Below are 20,649 nucleotides of genomic sequence, written 5' to 3'. Positions count from 1 at the left end.
CATGACCACACCCTCTAGTAACTGGAGCTAGCTCAACTTCTCAGGGCTCGTCTCGAGAGGATGAGTATTGAATTGTTAGTGCTGCCATAACTACTTCATGGTCTTGCTTAGGAAAGAGTCTGGAAGTTACAGAATATCTGCAGATATCAAGTGAGTCATTTTTACAACAAATTTTGAAGTTTTTGCTGTTGTTTTTGCTTTTAAAATACAGATGTGCAAGCTGATTCATGAGACTATGACTCATTGGGCGAGGTCAGGATTCATATTGTCTGAGAGAACAAGCAGCAAGCCAAGGAATGGCTTTATTTATAAAAGAGGTCAACTTTATAGAATGTAAATAAAGCTCTTAATGCAACAAACTCAAAATACAAATGACCTAAATCAGACCAGGTTTTGACACACAGGAGAAACTAGCAATGAAATGAACAATGACACTAACTAATTAAACTACAAATAATCAAAACAAAATGTAACATTAAACAAAACAAAAAAGCTTCATGCAAATAATATCATTTGACAAAATATCTAAAGAATGCTGCCACATGAGATGACATGTAGTGGTAGGCTCCAATTTGGCTACCTCCTCTATGAAGCAGTTCTTGCAGCAGGTGTCAACCATTGACTGTGAAATTAATGGACAGTGCATGTGTGACGTCACCCGTTGGTTTGTAGAGATCTGCTATCCCTCGTCGAGTTCGCCGTTCATTTTTGTTATGTTTTTGAATATTAGTTTTTGCCTGCATCCTTGGGACTCCTTGTGTTATTTTTGCAGACTGCTTTTTGGATCCCTTGTTTGTTTGAATTCTGTTTTTGTTAATAAAACAACATAAACTCTCGCCCGCCTGCCTGCCTTATCTCTGTGATTGGGTCCTCAATTCCTAGAACTGTGACAATATTGCTAAAATTAAAGTTATAATGCATAGTTTCTGTCTTCCACCTTGAGCAATTCTAAGTAATGAAAACACTGTTGGCACGTCCACATGATACAAGTCTTCCATGATTGTGCACAGTCCGAGTCTCAAACTTGAGTCCCCATCTCTGTTATGTGTCTGAGAAGTTACATGAGCCAATCTTCAACCAAAAAGAAATGTCCAAACCAAGTAAAATGAAAGAGGTTACCACTTTTTGGGATGGCTGTGGCCATCACACATTGTACACAGCCTTAAAATAGACTTGATTTTGAAGACTTATTGACTTTTTACCTTTTTTTGTAACTGTAACAGCAAAAAAACGGAAGAATACATTTCAAACACAATTTTCTCCCACAGATTTCATCATGACATCTTTCAGTGTCCTTGCTTCATTTCCGGAGGATAATCTCCAGTGTCCCATCTGTCTAAATGTCTTCAGTGACCCGGTCACCACACCTTGTGGTCATAACTTCTGCAAGACCTGCCTCAGCCAGCACTGGGACAAGAGTGATTTATGCTGCTGCCCGATGTGTCATAAAAGATTCCACATGAGGCCTGAGATCTCCACAAATGTGGTTATCGAGAATATTTCAGTCCAAATAAAGAAGAGGAAAGTTGAGACATCTGAAAGCGCTGTAACACCGGGGCAAGTGAAGTGTGATGTGTGCGCAGACATAAAGTACAAGGCCGTCAAGTCCTGCCTGGTGTGTCTGACGTCGTATTGTGAGGGCCACCTGGAGCCTCATGGGCGAGTTCCTTCCCTGATGAGACACAAGCTGATCGACCCGCTGGAGAAGCTGCAGGAGAGGATTTGTGAGAAGCACGAGAAGATCCTGGAGTTTTTCTGCAGGGTTGAGCAGGTGTGCATCTGTCTGCTGTGCTGTGAGACAAACCACAAAGACCATGAGACTGTGTCTGTTGAAGAAGAAGGGGCTCAACAAAAAGTAAGTATTTATTTTAAAATGCCTCAGTATCTTGAATAAGAGACGTAATGATCACACCTTTTTATGTCTTCAAATTTTAGCAAAACATTGAGTCCAAGAAAGCAAAGATCAAATTGATGATTGATGACAGAATGGAAAAGATAAAGGAATTTACAGACGCTTCTGAAATAATCAGAGTGAGTAATTGTACATGTACTATTTTTTACACTTGCATGTAAATCTATGCCACTGACGTGACCTTATTTTTCTGTTAAGGAAAAAGCAAATAAAGAGGTGGATGACAGTGATGAGCTCTTCAATACTCTGGTGAATCATGTACAAGTGGCCCATACTAACCTAAAATCAAATATCGAAACGAAGTTCAAAAAATCCCAAGTGAGAGACAAAGTCATGATTGAGGAGCTGCAGGAGGAGATCGCCCAACTGAAGAGGAAGAACTGTGAGCTGGAGGAGCTTTCCCAAAGTGACGACCACCTTCACCTTCTGCAGGTTAGTCAATACCTACATCATTGTTTCCCCTTCTTTTTTATCTTTTCCTTGCTCCTCTTCTCCCACAACAAGCTGAGATGTAAGGGAGAGACCAGGACAGACAATATTTTTGTCATTTGATGTATGAAATGGGCGACCCAATCAATTGAGGGTCAGAAGATGAAAGGATTTTAATTGAATTTCCAGAAAATCTGTTTCTTTTTTTCCTCCATCTTAGGGGATTGCAAAAACTTTTTCACAATATTTGGATTCTTCATATTTAAATCCGATGTTTTTTTATATGCTTAAAAACAGTTGGCTGTGAACACTTTGTAAGTTGACCAAAAAGCCAGACATGAAATATATTAAAGGAGTAGTTTTATTGTTTAGGAAACAGTATAATTATTAATTTAAGGAGACAGCAAGACAGTGTGTCAAGAAGCATGACTAGATGAACATGTTTGGCTTTAGTGGTTGGCTTTAAAAGGTTGTATGTAGCCCAGTGACACTTATGATCATGTGTCTGTGAATCATTTCAGACTTTGCAGGCCCTGAGCACCATATCCGACACCAAGGACTGGTCTAAGATCAAGGTTTACCCAGACCTGTACATGCAGACGCTCAGGAGAGCCATGACTCATCTTGTGCACACTTTCCTATCACAACTGAAAACCCTGACAGACATGGGTAAAGATCTGCTGCACTTGCTTCTCCAGTAAGAATGTCTCTATTTGTATTACTATCGAGTAACTGTTGTGTGTTTTCACTTCTGACAGAACTGACCAGGATGAGACAGTACAAAGGTGGGGTCATACATTCAATTAACTTAACTTTCTTGCTGATTAAATTCAAGTATGACTAAAGTTGAGAAACTTTATTTTCCCAGAGGGGGTGACCTTTGACCCATTCACAGCGGGCTGCCGCCTTTTGGTGTCTGAATCTGGGAAAGTATTAAAGTACAACAAAATGTCAAGCCCCTCATCGTCTGATGACATGGAGAGGTTCGACTGTCCCATGGTTTTAGGGACGAAGGGCTTCACCTCTGGGCGGCACTACTGGGAAGTCCAAGTGGGCCTGAGAACGGACTGGGACGTTGGTGTTGCAAAGGAGACGGTAAACAGAACAAGGGTCACGCTGAAAAAAGAAAATGGCTTCTTTGCCATAGGAAAGAGGTGTTCTGAATATCGAGTTCACTGTACACCCAACACAGTCCTCCACCTGTGTCCCAGGCCCACAAGTGTAGGTGTGTATGTGGACTATATGGAAGGCAGAGTCTCTTTCTATGATGTCGAAAGGAAGTTGCACGTACATTCTTTCACAGGAGAGTCTTTCACAGAGAAGCTGTTCCCGTACTTCTATCTGTACAGCTGGGCTAAGAAAAGTAAGCCTTTGGTTATAACCTTATTGTGAGACGAAGCATTTGCTCTTTCTCTCATTTGCTCCCTCCAACAGAGGGAGCAGTAGACTAGCAATTCCTTAGTTCTGCAAGGTCAAATTTTGGATTTTTTGAGTCTGGTGGCTTTTGGCGAGGGCATAGATGTATACAACGACTTCAATCCCCCCCTGTAAACTTAAATAGGGCTGTCTGACATTAAGGTAAAGTGGTTAATTATTCTAACTATAGTGTACACTTAAACAAATACTGACTCATTTGTGGCTAAAATATGTTTAGCAACTGCCCCCGTCGTCCACAGCCGTACATAGCTTAGCTTCTTCGTCAGTACCCTTGCCTGCTTCTCCACTGGGGGAGTACCGACCACCATCTACTGTAACTAATACACTGACTATGAAGTACCTCACACTTCCAAAGATTTAAACTATTGTTTCACATTCTTCAAAATCCACCACTTATCCTGAAAGATTAATTGTAGAGTAATCTGATTGAACATCCCAAAAAGGCCGAGATCATAATTTGAAATGTTTGAAAGGCTAAAATAATGTTAAAAAACCTACAACTTCATGAACAGGCTGCATAGGTTCTAAAATTGGGTGAGCAGTTAATCTTTATGTCAACAACATCCCCGTCCATAACACTCCTCAACATTGAACAAGAAGTTGTTATACCTGTTGGCTACTGCTGAAGCAGAGCCTCATGCAAAGAGAAGGACACGTTTGACGGTAAAAAACCACACGGAAAAACCCTTATGTAAGTTTAAACTGTATTTTTTAGTGACCAAACTTCATTGATAAGATATTGTTTTTTGTAGGACATGTATAGCGTAGCTCAACACATATATTACACCTTACGTATTGATATCAGCTGATGGAAGTTCCACAAAGCCTTAAAAGGATAGATTGGGAAATATGAATATTTACTTTCTCTGAAAGGGTTAGATAAGTTAGATTCCGCTATAAAGCTAGATCTAGCCAGTGCTTAGCTTAGCATTAATGTGTACAAAAACATCTACCTACCAGCACCACTTAACCCACTAATTATAGGAAAAGTTTGATATTTTTGCAAATAAGCTTTTCGCTTTGTCACGCTTATTCAATTTCTTGCCAAGGGTTACAGTACATACGATTTATATCTCGGTTATATCCGTATGGTAAATATAGTATCAGCTAGAGCAAACAGACAGTTAGCTTAGCTTAGCATAAGAACTGGAAGCAGAGTGAAACCTCTTGCCTACCTCCTGTCCAAAAACATTCACCTAAAGGCACCCTTGAAGCTCACTAATTAACACTTTATATCTCATTGTTTGATATGCATGTTTAATTGTTTAAGTGTAATTGATGCTGTACGGGTTGTGTACTTAAGAGAAGTGTGTTCATTAATTAAAAAAAAATTTAAAAAAATATTCTCAATTGTCTCAGTCAAATGATGTCACTTGATCACATCAACTAGGCTACATTAACTGGAGCCGCCTCGACCTCAGCTTCTCAGGGCTCGTCTCGAGATGAGTATTGAATTGTTGAGGTTGTTGAAGTGCCATCATTGCTACATGGCCTTGCTTGTGAGAGACTCGGGAAATAACAGAAAGTCAGTGTTGTGGACCAAACAGTAAAGGAACACAGGTTTAAAGTACAGAAAGAGATATGGCTGATGAATTGATTACTGTTGTATTGGTGTCATAACTCATAACTCTGTGTGGGATTGGCCACATAGTAAACCTGGAAATCCAGACCCAAATCTGAAAGGATTAAGGGTCTGGCATCGAGTAATGAAAGCCGCTCATCTCACTGCACGCAATTGGATAACACTACAACCAATCACAACAACACACGGTGTGACGTATCCAGAGCCCCAAATGCTTAGCTACCAGGGGAACTAACTGGTAGATTAAACTGTCGTCATCTGTTTAGCTCCCCTCTTGCCCGCCTATATCAGATACACTGATGTGATTGGTGCAGATCTGATTCAAGGGTATAGTTAATGAGCAGCAATACTCAATGCCAGAGTAACTTGATTAGCAAAATCAAATTGTGCTCTCGTGAGAACTCTGGATTTTCAGTGACGTGACACAAAAATACAAATATCAATAAATCAATCAATCATATAAACCTAGGGCCTTTACAATAGGTTACACATAACTACTTAAAAAAAAGCTAAATATGAATGAAATAAATAACAGACCCCCGAAATGACAAATGAATGACACTTATATACTGTAGAAGCTTTCCAAACCAATAAATACACACATTAGAGGAAAGCCCTGATCCCCACCCCTGCTGTCTGATCTTTTGGTATGGTCCAATGCTGGGGGGTCTATGGGTTTAACAGGTGTTTTCATTTATTCTTGTTGATTAGACTTCTGCTCAGGTGGAAGGTGGGTCAGAGCTTTGACGGAAATTAACAAGGGGCACGTTTGAATTTTGAAACGGGGTGTTGCTGCGGTTTCCGGGTTGAAAGACCTACTTCCTGGGAACGGTGGAAAACCACGGCTAACGGTGTGCAGTGGGCTGTCAGGTATGTTTTCTGTCTCTCGTTGGGTTGCTATGTCCAGCTGTCTGCTGCGTCACAGATACCCAATTAGTTTAGACTCAGAGCGCTTGCGCATTCAACAGTGTGTTCCATGCACCCCCCGTTTAAGTTCAAATAAACTTGTTGCCAGGTTTTGTCGGGGCTGAACGTGCCCTTGTCTTCATCTACCAATAAGAACATAATAAAGACGGCATTTGTCCTGCCCTAACAACTGCAACAAAGCTAACCAGAGACTGAGGAAGATGTCAATCAGTCTGTACACCCACACAGACCTGGGAAGTCTAATCAGTCAGACTAACTGGAAACACCGTTCATCAGAGCTTCTAAAAAATCGCTTCCCTATGTGTCATTAAATGGGCTGCAAATTGTAGTCTACATTAATTGAACTAAATGGCAAAAATGATGAATGATGTAAACTGAAACAGTTTAAATTAAACAAATTGTATTCACACAACTGGAACTTAAAGGTGCCCTAACACAGCCGTTTTTACTGGCATGTTTTGAATGTTAGGTCCATATGCGTTTTGTTATTTTGTGAATTTGAAAATGAACTGCTACCTCCTGTCAGCTCTAGCCACTGAAAAGAAATGGGTGGAGAAATCAGGCCAATTACAAAAGCTGGTTGGTCTGATGTCATGTTGCCTTAGCTTGCCCAGTTGCCCTGGGTAAAAAAAAATGCTGATTGCCAGGCTCTCATTGGCTAGCTATTAGCCAATCCTAGTCAAGTAGCTTAGCTCTTTGACAATTAACGAGAACTAGTACAAATGGAGCTGAGTGTAGCTGCAGGCTTTCTATACCACCCTAGAATGTCTTGAAACAAGGTAACCAAAGGCATTTTTTTTTCTTTTTTTATCTCCACAAAATGTTTCAAAGTCCATGGTAGAACTTCAGACACTTCCACAAAGTAATGAAATGCATGTGTCAGCGCACCCTTACTATCTGGTTATGATGTGGATGAGTGTGTACAACCTTAATCAATGAATTGTGTGGCTGTGGCTACCACAGTAGCATGAGTCATTTTTACAACAGATTTCTGCTGTTTTGTGCTTTTTGAATATACAGAGCTGTAAGCATGGGATGCAGGACTAAGATGCGCAAGATGATTCACAGGAATATGACTCATTGGGTGGGCCAGGATTGTAAACAAGCTTAAAATAGACTATTTCAAAGACCTTTTGGCTTTCTTTTCTTTTACAGAGATAAGGTGGCATTAGGTATGCACAATGTTTCTTTAACTGGCCTCGCAATAACCGTATCACGTAAGACTGCGACATATTTTGAAAGACACTCATTCTTTTGTCTTAGTGTAAAGAAAATATCAAACTGCTTTCATAATGTAACTGTCATTTGTTTTAGTGATGCCTTTTAAACCAATTCAGTGTTTAATTTGTTTTCAATAAAGGAATGTTAGCAAGGATTTGCAGCTTCAACAAGCAATTTGTATTTCAGCAGAATGAAAGCAGTAGAACTAAGCACACTGTAAGAACAGTTTATGTATCAGAAGTAATATTGTGATCGTAATATTCAATGTTATCAAGGGGACAAGAGTGATTTATGCAGCTGCCAGATATGTTATAAGATTCCACATGAGGCCTGAGAGCTCCACAAACGTGGTTATTGAGAATATTTCAGTCCAAATAAAGAAAAGGAAAGTTAAGACACGGGGGCAGGTGACGTGTGATTAATGCACAGACATGAAGTACAAGGCCCTGGAGTTCTGCCTGGTGTGGCTGATGTTGTGTTGTGAAGCTCACTTGGCGCCTCATGTGAAAGTTCCTCCCTGATGAGACAAAATCACAAAGATCCTGGAGTTTTTCTGCAGTGAGACGGATCCCAAATACCATGAGACTCTGTCTATCGAAGAAGGGTCTCAATAAACTATTTCTAAATGCCTCAGAATCTTGAATACAGGACGGAATGATCACACCTTTTTATGTTTTCAAATTTTAGCAAAACATTGAGTCCAAGAAAGCAAAGATCAGATTGATGACAGGAAAAAAAGGAATTCACAGACGCTTCTGAATTGATCAGAGTGAGTAATTGTACTGTGCTTTAATGGTTGGCTTTAAAAGGTTGCATATAGCCCAGTGACACTCATGATCTTGGGTCTGTTAATCATTTCAGACTTTGCAGGCCCTGAGCACCATATCCGACACCAAGCACTGGTCTAAGATCAGGGTTTACCCAGACCTGTACGTGCAGACGCTCAGGAGAGTCATGACATGAGCCAAAAACTGGCGTGTATGTGGACTATATGGAGGGCGTTTATTCTTTCACGGAGAAGCTGTTCCCCTTCTATCGGCACGGGGATCGGTATTCAGTATCTATCACAATCTCCTCAATGAGATTACTTGTCTTTTGCTAATTCCTTCTCGCTCCTTCCGACGAGCTAATAACTGACCATAACAACAACTAGCTCATCAAGGCAGCAGTAGACTAGCACCTCCCTGTTTTGCATAGTAACATTATTTTTTTTTTCTCTCTCTCAATAGTTTGGTGGCTTTGAGAGCATTGGTGTGCTCAACCGCATCAGTTCCTTCACAGTACAAGTTAATGAGTGAGTTTATTCAAGTGTGTATGAAAGTTCCAGTCTGTACAGCTGCCTACGTGTAGTTTTTGTAATGCATATTCGGATAATTATATCACCGTTGTGCCATTTTACAAAAGCTTTTAAGTTGGGAAAATGTCATCAAGTGTTCAAACCTCTCTGTTCTGCAAAATCATCCATGGTCTGTCATCTCCTCCACATCAGGAACACCACACAGTAACACGAGGGTCGGCCCGAGGACACTGTGTTGTTTCTCTGCGGAATAGTGCATTTAGTCAGATTGCCTTTTCAGTCACAACAGCACAGGACTGTTAAAAAAACGGGGAGCGGGAGGAATGTAAAAGTAGTCTGTGACTACAAATCTGTAAACTCAAATCTTTAAGAGTAGCAAAGGGATATCATTTCCACCTCTTATGTTACAGAGTGAGCCAGTTTTATGTGTTTTTTTTTTTTTTGGGACCACAAACCAATGCAGTTAGTTAATTTTCTCCATAGCCTTGGCAGTTACTGTACTGGTGGGCAGTAATATAGTTGGCTGGGAAACATTAATTTGATGAAAATGTACTGACTTTTTTTCACAATAATAAAAGTGGTTTTAATTATTACTAAAATAAACATGTAGCCTACAGTATAGAGCGTGTTTTGCCTTTTTTTTGGAGCTGCCACTGTATTCTAAGAACTTAATCTGCTTTATCAGAACATCAGTTTACGAGCCTTCAGGAAACGTCAGTCAGCCGTCCTCTTTCCCTCCAGGGATAGGTGTGTCTACCTTTTACAGGGGAATAACCAACCGATAACAGATAATATAACACCTCACTGTTGACTCCTCAGGAATGGCAAGCTGGTAGCTGCACAACAAAGGTATGTCCTTTTGTTTTATTTTAATGTTCCAGTATTTATAAATTTAAAAATAATCCTGTGCGTCAGCCTCTAATCCACGCCCATTTTAACCATAAACAGTCAATGCAAAGCACCTCGTGAATGCTGATGGGTATGTTAATGACCCTGGTAGTGGAGTCCAGTCACGACGACTGGGGGAGAAAAAGCAACAACAAAAATACCGAATTATAATTTTCAGTGTTTCCACACAGTGTATGAAACGTGACTATACAGACATTACGGCACACGCACAGCTTTAATATACCAGACCGTATATAATTTAACCTGAACTATAGTATATCCAAACAAGTCTTAGTGACAAAGTTGAAGATTATATTTCTATATAACACTTAGCTGTAAACAGCCCATAGAGTTGCGAGGACTTGGACCGGGGTGGCACGGTTCCGGCGCGTTGTGCTCTCTAATGGACTCTATTTAGTTTAGCCTACACATTGTGTGGAGGTACAGCGTGGCCGCAGGACAACGTTACAGTTGGTTGGTTGGTTCTCTTAACGTTGAGTGGAGGTTTTAACCCGGAGGGAACGTTCCCTAAACGTTAGTTTTTGGTTTGTTTCGACTCAGTACAAGCGCAATTAACACGGCTGGATTTATCTTCATGATAACGTGGATGATATGGAGAGAGACATTTTGATTTCTTTGTAATAATTCTGTATAATCTATTTTTACTAGCCTACCTCCCTTGTTACTTTTGGACCTTGATAAAGTATTGCTCCAATAAAATGGCAAGCAGTGTTACAGCAGCGAAATCAGTCAGTCACACAGCACATAATATAAATTTATAATAAATATTGTCACTTCTGTAACGGTTATGACGCATATTGAGTGAGTTTTGAGGTCCGCTTATCCAGATTGTTTTACAACTGTAATTTAAGATGTTCCATTAAATAAGATTCCACATATTTCCAAACTGACTGTGGGAACCAGAGCACCAGCAGTTACGTAAATGCCGTGAGAACATTTAGACAAAACACTCATCCCCTTGTAAATTTCAATATGATTTACTGTTTAACCATGGACAGTCATCATCCTTAACCCACGCCCCTTTCCACTTAAAAATGTGAGCAGTTAAGGCAGTTAAGTTCCCGCTGAACGCTGTACCGTCATACCAGACCCTGCTGGACTCAGCTCCACTTTATTTAGGCCACATAGTAGGCTAATGTCTTTAAAGCAGGGTGCATATTTTTAAAGGTCTCATGACATGACAAGTTCACTTTGAGATTTTATTTTACATTGAGGTCCCCCAGCCTGACTATGGTCCCCCAGTGGCTAGAAGTGGTGGTAGTTGTAAACCGAGCCCTGGGTATCCTGCTCTGCCTTTGAGAAAATGAAAGCTCAAATGGTCCGATCTGGAATCTTGCTTCTTATGAGATCATAAGGGGCCAGGTAACCTCCGCTTTCTCTGCCCGTCCAGCGATTTTGGCCCACCCATGAGAGAGAGACACCATGGCTTTCAAATGAACAATGTGGCAGTTGGTCGTGGCCCCACCCCCAACCTGACCTTGACCTAATGTCAGAGCCTCCAAAGTGCCGCATCTGTCTGGATGAGTTTACCAGCCCAGCTTCCCTCCCCTGCGGACACTGCTTCTGCCTGGGCTGTATAGGCGAATACTGGAGGATCAACGGGGCCTGTCAGTGCCCCCTCTGCAAGGTCTTTTTCCCCACCAGGCCACAGCTGAAAACAGACCAATCATTCTATGCTGGTACCCTGACTGAGGAGGCAGCTGAGTCTTTAAAAGCTGGAGAGGTTCCCTGTGATTTCTGCACAGTGAAGCACAGAGCGGTCAAGTCCTGTCTGGAATGCCTGGCCTCATACTGTCCCACTCATCTGGAGCCACATTACCAGAGCGAAGATCTTGGGCGCCATCTTCTGATCAGTGTAGTAAAGAACCTGGAGGACTCTGTGTAGACTGCATGGAAAGCAATTGAACAGGTTCTGTAGGAGTGACCGAACGTGCATCTGTGCCGTGTGCACCCAGACAGAACACAGGGGCCATCACATCATTTCTATCAGCAAGGAAGCTGCAAAGAAGAAGGTGAGGTCTAATAAAAGCACCACACCGGCAAACATTAAAGACTTTAGTCATGTTTTTGTAACACTAGCAACATTTGCGTAACGGACAGAGAATTTGTCAGCCCAACTATTGGACTTTGCAGCTCATTTCGAGCTGCAGGAGGCATTTTTGCTGAAACTGTCACTATGTCCTGGTAGTAGTAGTACATGAGACAATAAAAATCATATTCTGCTGCATGGCATTGAAACTTTCCACCGTGCCCAAAGGAAAACCACCAGTCAGAGCCAAGGAGTCTTTAATGCAGTGTCGATGCTAGGCAGCGCTTATCAAATATGAATCAAGATCCTGTTACTACAGCGCCTATTTCTTGTCTCAGATGTTTTTAGAAACTGTTTGTTAGTATATTGTGTGGGTGTAAGTGTTTAGCTGTAAAATGAGTTTAGGAAAAGGCTAAGAACTAAGCACTGGCCAGCACATTTTTGGCTGGGCAGGCAATAGATGATTTCTCAGATTAGCTGTCTCATGTTAATAAGCTTCAGCAAATATGTCAAACACAATTTTATTAAAGTTACCCACTGAGACTCAAGTTGTAGACACAGACTGCTGCTCAGGAAAACGTATGTCTCTTTTAACATCACTCCAACAGGAAACACAATAAACAATACAGCAGCTTCACTGCCTTTCTCAAAACTGATGTTTATTTCTCCACTGTTTTTATGAGGCTCAATAACCTCACAGCTAAGCAAAAGATGCCCGTGATTTCTCGTAATGCACATTGTTTGACCGCTTCAGTAAAGTAAAAGAAAAGTACAGAGGTTAAAACTATAAACATAAATTCTATGACTGTAAGACACATCCTTCAGAGGTTTTGATTGGGAGAAAACCACTGTTGTGAACCGTGTTCAGACAAGTCCTTGTTTCATTACATATAGTTCATTTGATAATTACAAACGGAACCCACAGCATTTTTGAAAAGGAAATAGTAGATCAGACGTTCAGGAAAAGCAGGTCTCATTTGCGTCAGTCAAAGAAATAATTATACGACTAAATTGACATTAGTAATGGAGGTGTGGTCGGGATTGCAACATGCTCCAGAGTTTTAACGCTGCACACAAGAATGCATCAGTGACATTAAGTATTGGTTTAGTATGTTTGGTTGTCCTCTTTAGCTGTAAAAGGAGTTTACGAGGGTGTTAAACTGTATAACCAAAACCAAGCACAGCTGAACAAACTTTCTAGGGGGAGGCAGATGAAGATGATTTCTCAGATTATCTGTCTCGTGTATGGTGACAGTTTCAGCAAATATGTAAAAAAAGTAAAAAGTAAGTATTTTTATAAAAGTAAAAAAACAAGCTTTTAAGTTGCGCAACATTGGCTGCTGTTCAGCAAAAGTTATGCCTCTCTTGAAATCACTCCAACAGCATTGGTTTCTATTTACGTAATGAAGTTACACTGTCTGCAGCTTGTCACATGCCACAGCAGTTCTGATGACAAAATGTTTTTTTTTTTTTTCAACAGGTTAAGTTAGAATGGAGAAGGGTGAAACTTCGGCAAGCCATTCAAGAGAGACTGAGGGAAGTTGAAGAAATGAAGCTCTCTGTAGAGGCATGGGCACAAAATAAAGAGCTCATCAGACAACTGGAGGAGGAAATCTTTGAGCTGCAGAGCAGAAACACTGAGCTGGAGCAGCTCTCTCAGACTGAAGACGACCTCCACTTCCTATAGGTGTGCGCCATGGTCGAAAGTCAACATATCACTCAATGAAATCATTTTATTTTTTCATTTTTTTTATACGCAGTATTTTTTTTACATTAAACACAGCCACTGTTCCTTTAATACGCACTCTCTCTCTCTCTCTCATCTACATACCTTTCTTGACACCGATCCATCTTATCGTTTGGACAAACGTGATGACTTACCTTCTAGAACACTGGAATGTTTTTAGCAGCATACGTGGGATGGTGGTTGCTTCAAAGAAATGGGTCGACCTTTGGGGAGCTTATTTACTCTCTGGAGAAAAAAAATAAAGATGCCACCACCACATCCACTAAATATTAGAATCTACATCCATCCATAATGGATATATCTAACCTAGTTATAGAAGTCAGGAAAATCAATGTTTACGTTTTGTCCCCTTTGGAATAATGAAGAAAATGCAAAACCCGAATCACTGTATCCACCATCTTGTTTTTTATGTTATGCTTTTGCTTTAGAAACTGAAAATGAACCTTATTGAATGTAATCAATTCTAATCTACCAGTCAAACATAGAGCAAAGTTGTAACCACGAACCTGCGAAACATTTTGGCGAGTCTAATGTTTGATCTGTTTAAACTTGCTCAACATGAAACTGACAAACATAATTTGGTTAGTCATTTGCATGCCCGCATGCCTCTTTTAGTGAAGGAAGTGAAGTGGCATAGCTTTTGAACAGAAATGAAACCTAAACCGGGAGGACAGACCAGAGGAAGGACACACACACACACACACACACACACACACAAGCACAAGCACACACACACACACACACACTAGGCAGTAGTGGAGAGGGAAGACAGGGAGCTAAGGAGCATTACAATGGCTGAAAGGTAATATTACACTCTTATTGCATACTTTTAAATATGTTGTATTGACAATATATTTAACAATATTACTTTAAAGTTCTATGACTTGAGGAGGAGTTTCTTTGTACCTGATGTCTTTCATAATTTTTGCTATTTGTAGTGTCAACAGTATTGCCTCTTCCATTATAGTAAGCCTCAAACTGACACAAAGAACTGTTCAGACATGAGTCTCCAAATTTGTGACTGTGGCTGGTCCAAAGTTACAACGTATAATGAACTGAAAACACACCAGACGGAGATGGGATGCAAGCCAAAGGGTGTGAAGGTTGATGAGCGTAAACCGGACCTACAGCTGGATGTCTGCACCCCTTTCAAGACTGGTGAGTTGTGCTCAGAGATTCTTGCATACACGTTGTTGATTCCAGTTCACTCTATCTTACATACATTTTTAAGTAGTAAGTCTTAATTTGACCTAAAATGCTATAGAATAGTGGCTTGTTGCAGGAAATAGTACTGGAACATTTTTCTCACTCATACAGTATAACAAAGTCCTCTTGGGTGAAAAAAGTTCTGAAATCCAAACTTGTCAGCCACTAGTGAAGAAATCATAAAATGAGTGAAATACAATGACCATCTGCATCTATAATATTTAATTTTGGTAGTGGGTTAATAGAAAACAAACAATACTAGCAGAATAAACAATGCACAATGTAGATAAGCAGTGTACATATTGTCCATTAAAGTAGGTTCATAATTGGCACCTGGATAGCTCAGTTAGGAGAGAGAGAGAGAGAGAGAGAGAGAGAGAGAGAGAGAGAGAGAGAGAGAGAGAGAGAGAGAGAGAGAGAGAGAGAGAGAGAGAGAGAGAGAGAGAGAGAGAGAGAGAGAGACATACACATACACATACACGCCTCGACACAGTGGGCCCAGGTTTGATTCCGACCCGCGGCTCTTTGCTGTGTGTCATTCCCCCACTCTCTCTCCTTTCGTTTCTTCAGCTGTCCTGTCAATAAAGGCCTAAAAAATGCCCAGAAATTAATCTTAAAAAAAAAGAGTAGGTTGATAAGATGTGCTGACATCTTGCTGATTTTTCCATATTAAAAAGCATGCACTTAGCGTAACGCACACACAGGTTAAACATAATTTGCTCAGTTAACGAATGACAATTTAAAGCAAGACTATTCAACTTTTGAAAGAACTAAGACATTATTCCTCTTACAAATAAATTGAATTAAGCAATAATTGCAAGCTTGCCTAATTCAGTACACACAAATTCAGTTCAATCTGATTTTGATCACATTTGTTCACTGATTTTCTTTTTATACAGATATGGCGTCCGCTAGACCATCACCGAGCAAGACTGTCTCAATGGAGTCTCATCTAACATGCTCCATCTGCATGTGTCAGTTTGTGGATCCTGTCACTACAGCTTGTGGCCACTCCTTCTGTAAGGAATGTTTGGACCGCTGTTGCAAGCACAATGACAGGTTGTGCCCCCTATGCATGCAGTTTCTGAAGAAAAGACCAGAGGTGAACATTGTTCTGAGAAACATTGCCGAACAGGTGAAAAAGACCCGGGAGGAAAACGAATGGTTGACTTTGGCGCCCGGCGAAGTGGCCTGTGACATTTGCACAGAGCGGAAGCTGAAGGCTAAGAAGTCCTGCCTTGTGTGTCTTGCCTCGTATTGTTCGACCCACCTGGAGAACCATTCTTCAACTACAAGGTTGAAGGGCCACAAGTTAGTGGAACCTGTGGAGAACCTGGATGAGAGGGCCTGTCTGAAGCATGGACGCCCCTTAGAGCTGTACAGCAGGAAGAGAGAGAGATGCATTTGTGTACTTTGTCTGGAAGATGATCAGGAGGAGGTTGTTCCTATTGAAGACGAATGGGTCAAAACGAAGGTGAAGAAGCATTTGGAAGGCCTAATAAATTTTTGTTTCTAGTCTTGTCAGTATTGTAAATTTACTTTAATCCATTGTGATATGTGTAAAATAATAGGGTTGCAAACTCACCAAAAAGAGGTACGCCAATGACATGAGGGTTGAAGTTGGTATTAACTTGCTTTTTTGTTTAATACAGGCAAAGCTTGAAAACACAAAGGCAGACTTACAGGAGAAAATTGTGAAGAGGAAATCATGGGTGAATGAGACTAATGCATCTCTTCAGAGCTGCAAGGTAAGTTGCAAAAAATACAACCACTACTGATCGTATACGTTGACCTGGCGAGCCAACCAGATGAGTCCTCCAAGCAAGTTTCAAAACAGTATGGCAGTTATTGGAACAACTGCACAGTGTCCCTCATAAATTCTTAATGCAACTTCAAGATTGGTTGACATTACACTGTCAAATTTAAAAATAGACGACTCTTGCTTTTCTTCCATTTTTAAGGACCAGCTGGAGAATGAGTGGTGGGATATTGAGAATGTGTTCACAGCTGTGATCGCCATTGTGGAGGAAGCCCATGCGGCAGCTCTTAAGCCAGTACAGGACAGGAGGGAGAAGGTGGAGAGAGAGGCAAAAGACATCCAACTGAATTTGGAAGCTGAGATTGACAGGCTTGAGAAAACCATCTCTGACCTGGACGGTATAGCTGCGCTTGACGATCACATCCTTTTCCTTCAGGTGAGAAAAAAAGAACAATTTTTGACTCGTATGTTAAACAGACAAAGAGAGTGTGTCTTTTGAAGAGCTGCACAATGTATTTTGATCAAATTACCTCTTAATCAATGGCGACTTGTATAGTTAGATCTTTCTCTATGCATCCTGTTGGTTAATATCCTCTTCCTCTCTATTTCTCCCTGTCTCAGAGTTACCCATCTCTTAAAGACACAAACAACCTCAAAGGCTCGATGGAGGTCGAGCTTGACACATCGCTGTCTTTCGGGACCATGAGAAAAACCACAACCACCATGTTGGAACAAATTCAACAGAAACTGGAGAATCTGACCTCCATTGGTAAGAGTTCAATCACGGCTATAAATGTCAAAAGCTAAATGTTTGACTTAACTGATCTAAAACTATTTATATATTTTGCTTCACAGAGCTTCAGAGAGTTCCAAAGTTTACAGGTATGTGACTTAATCCGTTTCTTCTTATGAATATCTTTCAAAAACACCTCTGTGGATTTCCTTGCTTTTACTACATTTCTGAGTTCTGCAAGTGTCTGATTGGAAGGAAGTGTTGTTGTGGATCTGGTGCAGTGGGAAGAACAGTAAAGTGTTGCTTAACAAAGTTATCTGTCTCCATCTGTCTGTTTCTTCTAATTTAGAGTGATACAACCACCACATATCAAACCCTCACATTACATAATTACTGTATCTTCGACTTGTAATTAACAGTGGACGTAAAGCTGGATCCAACCACGGCGCACCGACGCCTCATTCTTTCTGATGATGGGAAAGAAGTGAAAGATGAAGGGGAGGACCAAGAAGTAGATGATGCCCCGGAGAGGTATGATCTGTTTGCCAGTATCCTGGGGCTCAACAAGTTGTTCTCTGGGAAGTCGTACTGGGAGGTGGAGGTCAGCAGCAAGACGGGCTGGGACCTGGGCGTGGCAAGAGGCGACGCAAACCGCAAGGGGAAACTCTCGCTAAACCCAGATAACGGTTACTGGGTTACCGTACATTATGAAGATGATAAGTACGCAGCACTGACAGCACCACCAGTTTGTCTTTCCCTGAAAGACAAACCTAAGAAAGTTGGGGTGTTCGTGGACTACGAGGAAGGACTCGTGTCCTTCTATGATGTGACAGCTCAATCTCACATCTACTCCTTTACTGAGTGTTCCTTCAATGTTGAGGTCTTCCCATATTTCAGTCCACATGTAAAACAAGACGACAAAAACACTGTTCCTTTGATTATTTGTGGTGTGAAACATTGTGATTAGGACATGCAGTCCCGTAACGGTCAGTTCATTCATTGTTCCAGTTATACTGTAATGTTTGACCAAATGGTGCCTCCTATAACTTGATAAATGCAATACTTATAATACTTATGATAGATGATGCAAACAATTTGTAAAAGCAAATGTGTCAAATGTACCTCTATGGGAAATTTAGGAATGTTAGTAGTCTACACATGCCTTTAATTACTTATTCTTTGGGGGTGGGGTGCTGCACATTACATTCAATGTATCCTGATTTACAAAATGTGCTGTCATTACACAATATTTTGAACCTCTAAATAAAAATAAAAATTTCTAAACTTTCAAACGTAATCAAGTTTTTGTTCTCCCTCTCAGTAAGGTTTTAATCAACCACTTCAATAGTTTTTTATTGTGCAACATTTTGGATGAGTCATGGCTGCAGGGCTTCTTGGCGCGGAGTGAAAAAGCGCGGTTGGCGGGTTTTTCACTTTCTTACCCAGAAATGAAACTTAAAGCAAGAACGAGCGCAGTTGTCACAGTTGAGGAGAGGGGATTCCAGAAGAGGACCACAGGGTATGCAATACATTTTCTTTTCCATGCTATTTAATGAGCTGAGGACAAGCATTTTAAGATTATTTTTTAACAGGTAAGCATGTTCAAAATAACGGAAAAGTTGTCAATATTTGGTCTTTGTGATGTTTGTGGGGATTTTTAAACTGTGCCACGGCAAGATTAAGAAGCCAATGGAGATGTTAATTGTTTCTATTTGTGTGTTAAGTAGCCTTACCCATCATGTAATAACAGCTTTCCATTAGCTGCTTACTGATCTACCATGCAGTGTATTAGATAATGTGATACAATTTAGTTAAAAAACAAAGGAGTGGCATATGGTTATTATTTTGTATGACTCAGGTTTTTAGTCCAGAGGAGAGAACTTCCTGTTTCTTATTGAAAGGACAAATAGTTTGTTTGAAATAACAGTTTCCTGGTGCAGAGATCGTGGCAGTCAAGTGGTAACGTTATGGCCCTTTGAAATAAAATTGAGAACTGTATAAAGAAATTCATTATGACTTTTAACAATAAATCTGAGCAAATCATGGTGACTCAGTTATTGCTGGACAATCATATCTTCTATGCTAAACTTACAAGAGAATTAATGGCAAAGTAGCTCTTATAAATTTGACTTTTTAAGTCTTTAAGTAGCTCCGCGTCCAACGTCAGTAAGTCATAAAAGAAAGTAATGGCATGTATGTCCAATCATCTGAGGAGAGCTTTCTAGTATTTGCTCTGCATAGATGGAAGTGATTCCTTAAGTATGGAAAGTACAGCAGTAGAGAAGAGGAGTCTGCAGCTGTTGCAACATGACCCTAAACCTCTTGATGGTGCAAAATTATGATTATATTCTCCATGCATGCACATGCCTTTTTAATCAGATTTTCCTACCAAGGGGTCTAAAATTACCAAATAAAAATGTTAGGCCTTACAAGGTCTTAAATTTGCTTAAATATTGTGTTCTAGGTCTTAAATAATTTTCCTTGGATCTTAATCTTCTTACGGCCATGTACCGTAACCTCTAATGGTCATTGAAATGTTCCCGCATCACTTTGGATTGTTTTTTTCTTCTAATTCTAAGGGGTTGTAGTTCTTTCTGTCGCTAGTCCAAATACTATTTGCTGTATTACGGCTACAAATGAGAGAAACTTATTTTGCAGCCAATCTAGACACCAGTCCTATAATAGCAGTGGACCCTGACATCTGAATTTTTTAATATAAAATTTGTTATGTTCAATTGGACTTGGTGAAACGCTGTGTATGAGTCAGAAAATAGACATTGCATTCCGAAACTCTTAGGTGTGTGTATATATGTGTGTGTGTATATATATATATATATATATATATATATATATATATATATATGACAGAGAAGTCCTCACATTAGAGGAACTTGAGACAGAAATTTTACGTTCACAAAAGACTTAAAAACAATGAATGAAAATATTTAGAAGCCATTGTGTCTAAAATTTTGTCGCTTCTACTTCTAAATCTGTAGAATGCATAAACAAAAAAATCACTCAACAAGCCAGACATGAGCCTCCAGGTCTGTCACTGTGGCTGGTCTAAAGTTACGACCTACCACGGCCTAAGAACCCACCAGGGGAAGATGGGATGCACATCCAGGGGTGTGAAGGTGGAGGAGAGTAAGCAGCAGTACATGTGGGCACATGTGGGACTCACAGACAGTCAGAAAGACTTCCGGCCAGATGTCCACACTTCTATCAAGGCTGGTGAGTTTTGCACAGAGGTTCCTGAGTACATGTGTGATTCCAGTGCCCTCTAAACTGACATTATTATTTAGTCTTATTTATTTCACCTTAAATGTTCCAATAATAGATGTGATCTTAAAAACAAACTCTCCAGATGGGTATGTTTCAAACTGACCTAACAGACCACTATTCAGACATGAGCCTCCAGGTCTGTCACTGTGGCTGGTCCAAAGTTACGACCTACCACGGCC

The 20,649-nt window shown here is 40.4% G+C and overlaps 3 protein-coding genes and 1 pseudogene across 4 annotated transcripts in view; all 4 read left to right on the top strand.

Moving 5' to 3' along the window:
• The first annotated feature begins 45 nt into the window (after positions 1 to 45).
• On the top strand, positions 46 to 4,359 carry LOC117935035 (E3 ubiquitin-protein ligase TRIM41-like). The gene is made up of 7 exons (XM_034857154.1): positions 46 to 150; positions 1,269 to 1,855; positions 1,936 to 2,031; positions 2,111 to 2,344; positions 2,863 to 3,010; positions 3,100 to 3,126; positions 3,210 to 4,359. Exons 2-7 carry the CDS (start codon positions 1,277 to 1,279, stop codon positions 3,731 to 3,733), a joined length of 1,608 nt encoding a protein of 535 aa, XP_034713045.1. The 5' UTR covers positions 46 to 150; positions 1,269 to 1,276; the 3' UTR covers positions 3,734 to 4,359.
• A 6,799-nt stretch (positions 4,360 to 11,158) lies between these two features.
• Positions 11,159 to 13,771, top strand: LOC117935092 (annotated as a pseudogene).
• A 342-nt stretch (positions 13,772 to 14,113) lies between these two features.
• The window catches only part of LOC117935021 (E3 ubiquitin-protein ligase TRIM39-like), a 23,824-nt gene continuing 17,288 nt past the window's right edge, over positions 14,114 to 20,649 (top strand). The window contains exons 1-8 of one of the 2 annotated variants that reach the window (XM_034857129.1): positions 14,114 to 14,292; positions 14,458 to 14,648; positions 15,596 to 16,170; positions 16,349 to 16,444; positions 16,658 to 16,891; positions 17,077 to 17,224; positions 17,311 to 17,337; positions 17,608 to 18,480. In XM_034857129.1, coding sequence (XP_034713020.1) covers positions 14,282 to 14,292; positions 14,458 to 14,648; positions 15,596 to 16,170; positions 16,349 to 16,444; positions 16,658 to 16,891; positions 17,077 to 17,224; positions 17,311 to 17,337; positions 17,608 to 18,155 — 1,830 coding nt within the window. In that variant the 5' untranslated portion in view covers positions 14,114 to 14,281 and the 3' untranslated portion in view covers positions 18,156 to 18,480. Of the gene's footprint in view, positions 14,293 to 14,457; positions 14,649 to 15,595; positions 16,171 to 16,348; positions 16,445 to 16,657; positions 16,892 to 17,076; positions 17,225 to 17,310; positions 17,338 to 17,607; positions 18,481 to 20,649 lie in introns of those variants that run through there. The other variant, XM_034857130.1, reaches the window with a different exon arrangement.
• Positions 18,595 to 20,649, top strand: part of LOC117935212 — a 3,184-nt gene continuing 1,129 nt past the window's right edge. Inside the window, exons 1-2 of the mRNA XM_034857351.1 lie at positions 18,595 to 18,780; positions 20,185 to 20,419. Of these exons, the coding sequence (XP_034713242.1) occupies positions 20,221 to 20,419 (199 nt within the window). The 5' untranslated portion in view covers positions 18,595 to 18,780; positions 20,185 to 20,220. The remainder of the gene's footprint in view (positions 18,781 to 20,184; positions 20,420 to 20,649) is intronic.

The sequence above is a fragment of the Etheostoma cragini genome, chromosome 19 (assembly GCF_013103735.1).
Source record: "Etheostoma cragini isolate CJK2018 chromosome 19, CSU_Ecrag_1.0, whole genome shotgun sequence".
Lineage (NCBI taxonomy): Eukaryota > Metazoa > Chordata > Actinopteri > Perciformes > Percidae > Etheostoma > Etheostoma cragini.
This window is presented reverse-complemented; position numbering and strand designations above follow the sequence as displayed.

What these genes read in the sequence shown, in the direction of transcription:
- LOC117935035 (XM_034857154.1), top strand. Translation starts at nt 1,277, where the DNA reads ATGACATCTTTCAGTGTCCTTGCTTCATTTCCGGAGGATAATCTCCAG. An exon ending in ACGCTTCTGAAATAATCAGA is followed by an intron (nt 2,032 to 2,110) that starts GTGAGTAATTGT and finishes TTTTCTGTTAAG; the next exon opens with GAAAAAGCAAATAAAGAGGT. An exon ending in ACCACCTTCACCTTCTGCAG is followed by an intron (nt 2,345 to 2,862) that starts GTTAGTCAATAC and finishes GAATCATTTCAG; the next exon opens with ACTTTGCAGGCCCTGAGCAC.